General features: G+C 42.2%; 1 protein-coding gene across 2 annotated transcripts in view; it reads left to right on the top strand.

The window, feature by feature from the left end:
- Positions 1–12,500, top strand: part of eml5 (EMAP like 5) — a gene marked incomplete at its 5' end in the record, with an annotated part of 50,567 nt that overhangs the window by 4,352 nt on the left and 33,715 nt on the right. For both annotated transcript variants that reach the window (XM_080513114.1, XM_080513113.1), the window contains 3 exons: positions 5,583–5,742; positions 8,607–8,705; positions 9,036–9,104. In XM_080513114.1, coding sequence (XP_080369240.1) covers positions 5,583–5,742; positions 8,607–8,705; positions 9,036–9,104 — 328 coding nt within the window. The remainder of the gene's footprint in view (positions 1–5,582; positions 5,743–8,606; positions 8,706–9,035; positions 9,105–12,500) is intronic.

Raw genomic sequence — 12,500 nt, 5'->3', positions numbered from 1 at the left:
TTTCATTGAGCCGCAAAGCAAAAGCAAAATGCCATATTATCCTTCAAATTTAAACTTGTTTCAACTTCTTTGTTGCGGTAAAGATTATACGCGATTAAAATATCAGCATTTTTGTCCAAAAACAATAACCCATTACAACCAAAAATGACCAAAAACCAATTTCAATAAAACCTTCTGATGCAAACCACAGTGACATGATGAAAAAAACTCTTCCTGTTGCTGTTGCATTATTGTTGTTTTTACAACAGTCAAAACAACAAAATTTTCAAAGAAAATCCATGTTTTCTTTTAAATGTTTTCAATTTTCTTGCTGTTTTGACCAGATCGGAGCATCTTGTGGGCCAGTTTTGGCCCGCGGGCCTCATGTTTGACATCTCTGGATTAAATTGTCCTTTAGGTGTAAATTTATCATGGTTCTAAACTGTACTAAACAAAGTGTAGAAAGTATCTGTTCTTTTTGAAACCACGTTTAATTGCCTTGCCAATAAGAGACACTGGGTTCAGATGGTCTGTATACGAGTTCTCAGACAAACAATTTAATCATCAAGGGGTTTTTTTTTGTAAAGAGTTAAAAATATAAAGATTTCCTGCTCAAAACATTCAGATCAAAAGGTTTGGATGAGGTTTGTGGGCTTAAATTGAGTTATATGCCATAAATCATCCTTAAGTGTGACAAACACCCAAAACATGACTTCTATTCTATTTCCACTTATTTTGCTTTAGTGACATTTAACGATGAGACTTCTGACACTCATAACTGCTTTATAATGTGTTCACATTACTGTTGGAGATTGCAAATAATATACAAATAAAGCACACAGATGTGTTCACATGCGTGTCAGTTTTGGCTGAGAGTCAGTATATATCTGGTTTACAAGGATATTCTGGATCATTTGCATTTAGTTGTGCAATTCTATCACAGTATCTCCTCTTTTTGACCTCAGATGCCCCCCGGCTTACGTCGCCAGGCTTCTCTGAAGCAGCAGGGACATTAATCCTGATGTTGCAAGAGCAGTTTACTTACTTACTCCAAAAGTCCAATCATAGCGAGGACGCCAGCCCGCATGGAAATGCAGCGGCTGTGAGTAGCTGGCAGGAGACGCAGTGAAAGGAAGCCTGGTCTCTAAAGAGCACATCTGTCTTCTCCAATTAGCATCCTCCAGAGTTCAGTACAGTTACTTAGCACAAAGGCATGAATCAGCACTGTTGTCACTGAGATGGGGGAAAAAAAACAACCAAAAAGAAATCCTGGATGATTTGGAGTGGCGTTTTAAGAAAGGTTTTACACAGATGAGGTAGAAGAGACATGCTCAAATATCTCGGTAACTTCAACAAAGGTAAGTATCTTAAAAGCATTATTGGGTCTCTCGTGATTTTTAAAATGCAATATAGGCATCAGTCATATTACTTTTAGACCCGGTGGATACAACGGAAGTTTTCTCAAATCAAATGAAAGAAAAAGAAGTCCAACAAAAAACAAGCAAACAGAAATCTAATAAAGTGGAGAGCGAGGAAACAAACATACTGACATTGTTTTCTCGATACATCACATTGGCAGATGTTTTTTGTTTTGTTTTGTTTTTTCTTGTGTGACAACTATTGTATGATTTGTCAGAAATATGAAGTGGGCGTGATTAATGCAGTAAAGTGAATATGCCACCCACCATCACTCTTTTTCCATCTCCTCTGCTTTAAAACTACACACAAGGATGCACAACCCTACAATCCTAAATAAACTCATATTACTGTGGTTAAGCAGTATTTTTAAGACACTTTTACTTTTCAGTAAGTACAATTAAGACCTTGTAATTTACTTTAGAAAATGTTGTTGAGAATTACCACAATCCCAATGAAGATTTAAACCTTCTGATCTGCATTTAACTAGCTTTAACATAGAAAAGTCTGTTATATCTTGTTTGTCACTGTGTAATTCTATACTGAGATACAGCAATAAAGTAAGTGAATTATTCCCCCACAATTTTTTAAATGTGCTTGTTTTCTTAAGCTACTTAAGTACAGCATAAGCAGTGTAACAGTATTGCTTTACTCTTTTTTACGATGGAGAAAAAAATTTTTTAATCCAAAATTCAATTCAAGTTCTAATTGACCCATTATTTTTTCAATCAGTTTGTTTAGATCAAGTGTGTCAAACATAAGGCCAAGAGAGACTTTAATTCATCCAAACTACCAAGCAAATTGTAAAGATTTCTATGAAAACTGTGACTTTTTGTAAACAGATTTCTTAAGAGTTGCAACACAACACGGCACTGGACTGTTGAAGTTGTCTTCATGTTGAGATCGTGGTCCTTTTTGGTAGTAATTGTGAAAATATAGACGTTTTCATCACGTGCACTCGAAGCCACAACAAAGAAAAAGTATAGATTTTAACGGTAAAAGTTTATTATGGCGCCGTCTTACCGGTCAACAGGACATTGGACTGTATGTAGCCTCTGAACTAAAAACGTGTTTGACAGCCCTGATGTGGAGAGTCAATTATTTCGATTAACTTCAGATATTTAAAGTCCTAGTGAAATGTAACACACTACTTTGCAAAAAACGATAGTTGGGGTACTACTTATAAGGTTTCTCCGACTCTGCCCCACCACTGTTGTCGCATAACAAAGTTATTTGAATTTTGAATCTCCAGCCGACGAAGTCGGGGGGATCCTTCTTCGTGAGCGTGACGTCAAGAGATGTGCAGATCTCCATCTGTTGTGTTTACATTGGCTTGCGTTGTTTCCCTCTTAAATATCAAAGTTTTAACAGTGTTTTGAAGTTATAGTCAGCGTTTTATGAGCCTTGACGAAAGATTGAGCATGGAAGAGACCCGAGAGAGGAGAAAAGGAGGAGAGAAACACACCGATGGCAGAACGACACATTCTGTTTCTTCTTCATCAATCACTGGGTTTAAAATGCCCGATGATGATGAAATATCATTAAATTCAGCCTCTTCGTCATCAAAACTCTGATCCTCCATAATGTAAACACAACTTGGCCGTGTGCACAACTCGTGATGTCACTCTATTATTGTCAGAAGCTCCGCCCAGCAGCGAAAATACCGCTGTTTATCGGCTATTTTCTCGCAGATTGCCGTGTTTTATCATTTTACCCTTGGGCCAGTTAGCATTAAAAAGGTCCCTAGAAGTGATAGCCAGAGTGTTTTGGAGGTCGAATTTTCATTTCACTAGGACTTTAAAAGAAGGGAGACGCAATCCTAATTTTCTAACCAGTTAAAGATATAGTTGGTTTTTTTTTATCCATGAGAAAGCCTCTGGACGTCACACCCCGACTTCACAATGCTCCTTCAGGATCTGGTTCGACATGTGAAAGACACAGGAATCCCCCCCCCCCCCCCCCCCCCAATCGAGCGGAGCGGTGTTGTACTGTACATACCTGCTGCTTAGCTTTCATTTCAGCCATCCTATTTTTAGTTTTTTTTTTTAAAGCTGGCAGGCTGGATTAAAAACACTTTGCGGTATCCTGGGAAATATCCTCCACTGTATGGACCTTCAGAAATGTGCTAATCCTTTGCTTCTCTAATCTAATGGTGGGCAGAACTGAGACAAGGAAAACTGGAGGACCGGTCTTGAAGAGGTTCACCTTAACGCCATTAAATGTTCGCACACAGTTCTTCTTCCATTCGATGACAGATCTGTATCTGGTTGCGTCTTCCACGTGCCGCCTCTTTGCACCTTGGCGAGAAATCGGCTCCCCCGGGTGGGGGGGGGGTGGGGGGGGGGTTGTTTGCTTGCCTCGTATCTACACGAAAACAGGCTGTTTAATTGCTTGCAGTGTTTGCTGGTACGACAGCGTTTTGGCAGATGGAAGACAGCCGCATCAAACGACCTTACATCAAGACAGGAGAGCCGCGGCAAGGCGCCGCAGGCGAAGTCATTAGCGGTGGCATTTAGCTCTTCGGCTGACAGAAACCGGAGTGAAACAGTGGTCATGTTCTCGCCGACGTGGCAGAGACGTGTACCGCTCATATTAAAATGAGTGAACGCGTTTTGTGGGAGTATTTTCAGACTGTTTTGTTTTGGGGTTGTTTTTTTTCCGTGTCTTTCCAGGGTCGAGGCGCATTCACTTCACAGTACCTGAGCAACGCGAGAGCAGTTTTCTCTTTCTCTATCTATCTGCATATCAAAGTGTTCCAATCATATTTTTTTCTTCTTCTCCCCCTCCCCTCTTCCTCTGAATGCTATTTTTAGCTGCTTCGCTCTGATTATATAATTCATAAAAAGTAAGATGAGAAATGTGCCAGGTTGGTTAGAGAGGTTGGACCGAGGAGGTGGCGAAGCGGAGAGAGAGAGAGAGAGAGAGAGAGAGAGAGAGAGAGAGAGAGAAAGAGAGAGAGAGAGAGAGAGAGAGAGAGAGAGAGAGAGAGCCCCATCAAGTCTGAGGTGACAGATCATCGCAGATGATGCAGATGAAGTGTCACCAGTCAGACACTGGGAAGCTTTTGAAGGACGAGGGAGGAAGAGGAGGCAGGGTGGACACAAAACGCTCGTGTCGTGAGCTGCTTTGACTCAGCAGGTTGTTTGTGAAGCTGCTGTCTAAACAAAAGCCGGGATTAGAAAACAAAACAAAAAAAAAACCACAACAAAACTGTAGAGCGGTTGGCAAAATAGGCTGTCTGGTTCTAATAGAGGGAGCTCCGTCACAGCAGGAAATATATATATATATATATATATATATATATATATATAGAGGCCAAGACGATGCAGGAGAAAGAATGACTGGGGCTTGCTGAAAGGATGGGTGGATGAGGAGGAGGGGTGGAGGGATGGAGGGGTGGAGGGAGGGAGCGAGCGACAGCGTTATACGGCAGGCTGTTGCTCAGCTGTGGAGTGGGAGAGATTGTGGGTGGAGGAGGTCCGAGGGGGAGGGAAGAGCAATAGTACGGGGGATTATGTAAGAGTGGCACAAACGCACTGTATAGCCGGCGATGCGAGGAAACCCCACCGCGTGAGTGAGAGGAGGTGAAGAGGCCGGGGAGAAGTTCAAGGAATGCTGGAGAAATTATAAAAAAAAAAAAAAAAAAGAGGGATGATGAATTTCACGGATTCACCAGTGCTGTTTTACATTCTCGGCGAAATGGCCTGTGGGTGTGTGTGTGTGTGTGTGTGTGTGTGTGTATGTGTGTGTGTGTGTGTGTGTGTGTGTGTGTGTGTGTGTGTGTGTGTGTGTGTGTGTGTGTGTGTGTGTGTGTGTGCATGAGGCCCGTGTGTGTGTGTGTGTATGTGAGTGCGTGTGCTTTTGAGCGTGACTGAGTTAATTGAACCATGTCACCTCGTCAAGCTGCCCCTCTGCTTCCATGTTCAGAGCCATCACTGACTTAATGTGTTCATCTCATCCCAGTGGCTTCTGCCGGGAGGGTGAATCCCTCCTCGTACGCTCCCGGCGCGCACACACACACACACACACACACACACACACACACACACACACACACACACACACACACACACACACACACACACACACACACACACACACACACACACACACACACACACACACACACACTGGCATGCCAAGGCTAACCAGATGTTTTTTCTGTCCCGGTTTGTCTCTCCGTACAGTTTAGCACTCCATCCCGAGCGTGTGCTGGTGGCCACGGGGCAGGTGGGCAAGGAGCCTTACATCTGTGTGTGGGACTCCTACACGGTGCAGACCGTGTCCATCCTCAAGGACGTACACACACATGGCATCGCCTGCTTGGCCTTTGACCTGGAGGGACAGGTACTGTCAATGCAGTGTGTGGAGAGAGACTTTGTTATTCTGGTTAAGACAAAATACCAGTATCACTGAAACCACTGTCCGAACGAGTTGCTCCAACCCCCTGCTGGGCGGAGAAACAAAGAATATGAAGGAAAATGTGCAAATTAGCAACTTAGAATCACACTGAATTCCTACCTTGTGTTTAATCCACAAATGTTGCACAAACTCACATCAATTTGAGTCAAGATTCACCCTAAAACGACATTTGGGAGTCTGAGCATCATTACCTGTACCGCAGGCTTGAGTGTTGACGTGAGGGTGCTAAACACAACAACAGTAATTCAACATGACAAGTAGAAATTGTGGACATTTTTGTACTTTTCCTCGATGTTCTGCTGGAAGCGATCAATTCCTGGGAATGTCGAAAAGCTGAAATGAAGGAGTGCTGCAGCAGAACGGAGTTTGTATCAACTCACCTGCTGAACTAATTCTGAAATAGACACACACGCACACACACACACACCCACACACACACACACCAGCAAAATGACCTTGGAAGGCGACATTTAGACCTGAAATGTTTTGAACATTTTGCTGGGGAAAGAAGTCATCTGTAAAGTGCAGCAACTCATTATTATAAGGAGAAAACTAACAATATGGTCAAAACAGAATGAACTCCATTCAAGAGGTATTAGATTTATATTCACATATTTTCACACATTCACACTGTCTCCTTTTTTAGCCTTTTTTATGTCGTCTTTTTTCGCAAAACTCTCTGCAGAATCGCCACAGTTAATGTTTACACACTTCAGTTTCTCCCGATGTTTATTTCGACTATGAAAATCAATACTGTGCGGAGCCATTACTGCTGTTTTTGTTTTTTGTTTTTTTTTAAACTTTATTTTATCTTTGCACGTCTCGCTCTTCCTCCCGTAGGAGCTTTCAGAGCTGAGTTACACATCCTGTATTTTGCAGAGAGAGACGGGGAGAGGACCCCGTGCTATTTTGCTGCTCGAGTAGAGAGCCGGGGGGATTTAGATGGAACGTGGTCGTGTTTAAAGCCGGAGGAGACGCCATCGCTTCTAACTTTAGTGGTTGTATTTACTCTCCGTCCTCCATTTGTGGAAAGCTGAACTCAGGATGATCCGGAGGAATCCCTGATGCCATGACCTCGTCTGTCTTGTAAAACAATTTTAAAAAAGAAAAAAAAAACCCACTGACGTTTCAGGAATCTACTTGTATTTGAAGTATTCCATTAAGAGGTGTATGGATTGACAAAAAGGGAAGGTGGAGAGAGTTCTGGATATTTGTACTCGCATACAACTACTGTTGAATTCTTTAAGTTGTATTAAATATACTAAAGATACTGTTGTGAAAAAGCATTTCATAGAAAGCCAATGAAGCACTACTCCAGAGTATCTCTTAATTTTTTAATATTTCTCATGTTTTCTTGCATTACCGGCAGCAGGCATTTGATCAGACTTTACTGAAAAATACATTCAAATTTCTTAGACGAGCATGAAAATAAATTAAATATACATTACAGCAGTAAAGATGTAGATACGAGGCAGTGATGTTAAAAGCCTAAACTGAGAGGCTCAAAAGGTTTTAATAGTATTTGTAGTAATATAGTCTGAGGGTTCGTCACAGGGGATTCCATACCCTGAGAATTAGACATCAGAAATAAGAAAAACTAAATTGTAAAAGTTTCTGTTCTGTTAACTTGTTGTTCGAATCAAAAAAAAATTGATAATTGAAAAAAATAGTTTCAATATTGACTACAATTTGAGGGCGCACTCAATTCTGACATGATTTTAAAAGAAACTCATTACATGGAAGGGCATTATAATTCAAGAGGGTTGTGTCGGTTTAAGATGTGTAGGGGGAAATATTGACTAAAGATGTGTTTCACTTTTGGTAGGTAATCTATATTAATGGTTTGAGTTGAAGAACTGGAGCTGGTTTATTTATGTTAAAAGCCTTGAAAATGTTAAGAAAAGTACACTTGATATGTAAAATAAAAAAAAAAAGAAACCATAAACTGAGTCTAACATGCCTTAAATTGTAATTATCTTGGAGTAAAATGACACAAATAAGTAAATACTAGTAAGAGAGTATGAATAAACATTCTCTAATCAAAGTGAGATAACTGTTATAATCCATGCTCATATTTTTGCGCTATAGGAAGGTTGAAAGGGGACCATGAATGTTGAACGAATTCATTTGCAGTCCATCCAGCAGTTGTTGCGATTGACCAGTCGACAGAACACCCCCGGAGCCAGAACTGCTGGCACGGTGAAAAGAAATTACTTAAGTTTGGCTGCACTTTCCCCCACGCCCCCCATTTCACTGGGTTTTATGTTTTGGTTTTTGTTTTTTGCTCATCCCTATATTAAAAATTTATTTTTTTTTAAATACTTTTTTTTTAAAAACACTGAGTCAAAACTGCAAAACGCCCCAACTGGAGGCTTCCAATGCGTCGTCCGCAGACTTGAATCCAGCGGCGGATCAAAGAGGACATCCTCCTCGTCCCTGTGAGAGCAGAGCTGCACGGCGGTGGAGGATTTCCATAAGCGCGCCTCTCATCTCTTCTGCTCCACTGCTGCTGCCTACTCACTCAGCCAACTATAGGAGGCTCCTCCAGCAAAAAAAAAAGAAAAAAAAGAAAAGAAAAAGCTCTCTAATATGCTCACTGGAAGGGCCAGGGGCTGGACAACTGTTCACTTCTGCTCTGTGGCCGTTATTAGTCCCTGTCATTGTGGCCTCCTCATGCCACCGTGGAGGTTTGCTCGGCTTGTTTTTTTTTGTTGTTGTTGCAGCGATTAAGCAACAGAGCAGAATGGCTTCAATCTGTGCTTTTTTTTCTTTTCTTGCTGTCCTTGCAGTGTCTGGTGTCTGTGGGTTTGGATTCCAAAAACACAATCTGTGTGTGGGACTGGAGGAGAGGGAAGGTCCTGGCGGCTGCCCCCGGCCACACAGACCGGGTAATCACTTTCTTCCTCACTACCCCCCCCCCCCCCCCCCCCCCCCCCTCCCTCCCCCCCGTCGTCATATCGACCCTCTCAATTAACCATAAGCCCAGGATGGAGCTGCCACCCCAGAGGGCAACGTAAAAGAAGTTAGGCCTGATTGATAGGGAGCCTTTTTTTTTGAAGATGAAATACAAGCTGCCGCTGTTGTTTTCTCGTTCTGCCCACACACATTGTACTGCACACTTCCTCTCATCGCGAGGAATTTGATATCAGACCCCTTCAAGTGTGACGTTGCCTCAGGGCCCCACTGTTTATTGACCTTGTATGTTTTCCTTCACGCAGATATTCGACATATCGTGGGATCTGTACCAGCCGAGCAAGCTCGTGAGCTGTGGCGTCAAACACATAAAGGTACATTTTCCCTCATGTCCTCCGGATTCTGAACCTTGCTTGCGTGGCACTGTGTGGGCTCCCTCCACATAGCACACATGGAAATCGTGTGTTCGAGGCTAATTTGTGACACTAAGTCAGTGTTGGCGTTGATTCAGGAGGCCACCGACAAACCAGGTTCATCTTGATTGAGTTCCACTGGTAAAATAGTGGTAAAAATAAGCTTAAAAATGAAACTTTTAGAATTTTTGTGTGTTACAGCTCAGAGTATACATGATAAGAATGACTATGTTTTCACATAACCAAACAATTGCCACTTCAAATGACTATAATCTCATCGTAAAGCAAGATTTAATGAGACCTTCTGGTGCAAAAATACAGTTCAAGATCCAAAAAAAACTTCTCCTGTTGCTGTTGCATCATGCTTTTTTTTTTTTAAACTCCCCCTGACAGCATGGCTTTGAGGCGAGTTTGATAGCGGCGAGGTAGCGCTATATTTCATAGCAGCATCACAGACGTCTCAGCTCAGGTCTCAGCATTGTGTTGTGTCGCGACTCTTCACAAATTAGTTTGAAAAAAAAAAAGAATGTTTCTTTGAAATTTTGACAATTTGCTTGGAGGTTTGTCCAAATTGGAGTCTCTCGCTGGTTTTGGCCCATGGTTGATGCCCCCCCCCCGCTTTAAATTGTCAGATGAATGAAGCCTAACAGGTATGACAGTTGTAGGCTAATACATAAGTAAGTTCCACACCTTCGATAAAGCTCAATGAGGTGTTCTCTTCTCTGCGGATCCCAACAGCCATCACCAAATCTGTCAATGTAAAAAAAAAAAACCCAGAGGAATTGGCAACTTGACAGATACCGGTGTGATGTTAGTGGTTCACGCAGCGTTAGTCAGATTTTATTACATATTTTATTTGACTTGTCTGTTGGTGAAAAAGCTTTAATCACAGTGAGATGATGTTTTGTAGCTTTTTTAATCTTCTTTTTTAGGTTTTTTTTTATTATTGTTCTATGTATATAAGTGCACAATTTACTCTAATTGTGTCTGTGTCTGAGCTTGTCTGCTCCTCTTTATGGATTTTAAATTGCCGATTAGGAGTAAATGAATTGAATTGAGTAGAATTTAACCAGATGATGGTTTATATGTCGACGAGAAGGGGGGGGGGTATCTCTCACATCCCCTCAATAAATATTGAAAATAAGGAGTATTTCATGAGCAGTATTTTACAGTTAGGCCCTGCAGAGTGAATTTCTTTTGTTTCATTTTCATAATATTAGAAAACAGACCACAATTTGAAGAAAGTGTCATCACTGCCAAATCGAAGCCTTAAAATAGATCTATGCAAATGTATTTTATTCCAGAGTCCACGGTTATTAGACACTTAACATAAGTAGGACAGCCAATGACTCAGTTTCTCCTCTCAGATTTGTAGTAATCTGCACCACGGAGAGGGAAAATGGTCTTTTTTTTTTTTTTTTTTGCAGAAAGGGGGTAGGAGGGCGGGTGTCGACTCTGCTTCTCAGCTCCGTCTCCCTTCATTCATCTTTTTTAAAAGCCCAGTCCTGCACCTACTGCAGCTGCGCCGGCTTCCCTTCCCAGGCCTATCTCTGTCAAGTCCTTTTCACACAAGAGTAGCGCTCATAAATCTTCAATGAGTTAATGCAGGCGCCTCCACCGAGCCGTCCCCTGGGAAATGTAGTGGTGTCCAGAGCCACAGAGGAGACCCCCTTTTTCCAAACGACAAATTCATTTTTTCTCTGAAATTCGTCTCACCAGGCCCGGTGAGACGAAACATTGCAGCACTGCTCAAATCAGTCGGATGCGGTCGGAGGCGGGCCGCCTGGACCAACGTCTCTGTAGCGTAACGGATCGCGGACAACTCCTTCATCTCAATCCAGCTTGACCTGCCTCCTCTCCAGTAGTAATTCCCTCTTGAACTCTTCCTCCAGCCGCCATGATACAGAAACCCGCTGCACCCAATCGACTCAATCCCTCCCCGCCTCCTCCTTCTCCGCACCCGCTACTGGTCTGCCGATGCCAAGGCAATCCAGCAATTGTCCCACATAATTCCCCAGCCCTTCACCCTGCAGACCATGTGACATCTGCTCCCCCCCCCCCCCCCCCCCCCCGGGCTGCGCTCACTCAGCGATTATAGCACTCAGAGCATGCAGGAGATTTAGCCCCAGTAATCCACTCACTAGTAGGCTGACGAAAACACAGCCCCTACGACGAGGGCGCTCTCCTCACGACATGTGTGTGTTTTCATTTGTTCGACTCAGACATTAGTTTGCTCTTCTTCAGCGACCACACACACACACACACACACACACACACACACACACACACACACACACACACACACACACACACACACACACACACACACACACACACACACACTTCTATTACATCTGTCCTCCTATTACAACTGTGCTGCAGCTCAATGCTTGGAAATAATACAGACATCCTGAACTTTTATTGAAAATACAGGGTAAAGCATTAGCTTACGAGTTGAGTTCTACAGCTATTACCAATACCTATGAGCTGTGTGTTCTCCTATTAACTCTTTAATGTGAAATAACGAGAGATCTTCCAGGCGCTTGATGGTTTTGTGAAAGAATATATTTGGGACTTTTTTGGGAATTCAACATTGGAAAACATATCTAAATATTATATCTCTTAGTGTATCTTTAAGTGTAAAACTGAACATATTTGACATGTAGTTGAAAAGAAGAAAATCTATATTTCTCACTTGATGTCTTCAAAAAGCTTTCCCAGTCATGTTGTGCCATCGTGAAATGACATTTAATCATACAAAGTGATGTGTTCTGTAATCGCTATCAACTTCTAGCAACCAAACCAGAACTACCTGGTATATATAAATATTCATTAAAATCCATTGACCCTTTCCGTTTATCTACCAAATCTTCACTGAGGGTCCTCAATTCAAAGTTGCCAACAACCACATAAGAAATGTGTAAAATTACTGAATTTTTACATCTAATTCTACACAGATCTTCCAAGTTTAGGTCACTTGGGCTGGAGTATATTCTATATTTGGGTTAAGAAAATGGACATATTGCGAGTTTATCACATTTCGAACACACACATGTAAACCTAGAAACAATTCAGAGAACCCCCTTTTCCCCTCACAGACAAGAGGTGGAAGTTGGAGCATGGAGAGCATGCAAACTGCCCAAAGTAAATAGTGAGCCTTTCCATTACTTCTACACGTTGATGTTCTCACACTTTGTTTTCAGACTCAACTTGCTTGAGTTTCGCGTTGAATTCTAATGATCTATATGGTAACGTCACAGATGCATTCATGCTGCCTGCCAGTTGCCTCTGAACTTGTGATTCTGTTTTTGTGCTGTAGAGCAGTAGTAATAACCCCCCCCCCCCCGCCCCACCCAC

This window comes from Blennius ocellaris, assembly GCF_963422515.1.
Source record: "Blennius ocellaris genome assembly, chromosome: 17".
Classification (NCBI taxonomy): domain Eukaryota; kingdom Metazoa; phylum Chordata; class Actinopteri; order Blenniiformes; family Blenniidae; genus Blennius; species Blennius ocellaris.
This window is presented reverse-complemented; position numbering and strand designations above follow the sequence as displayed.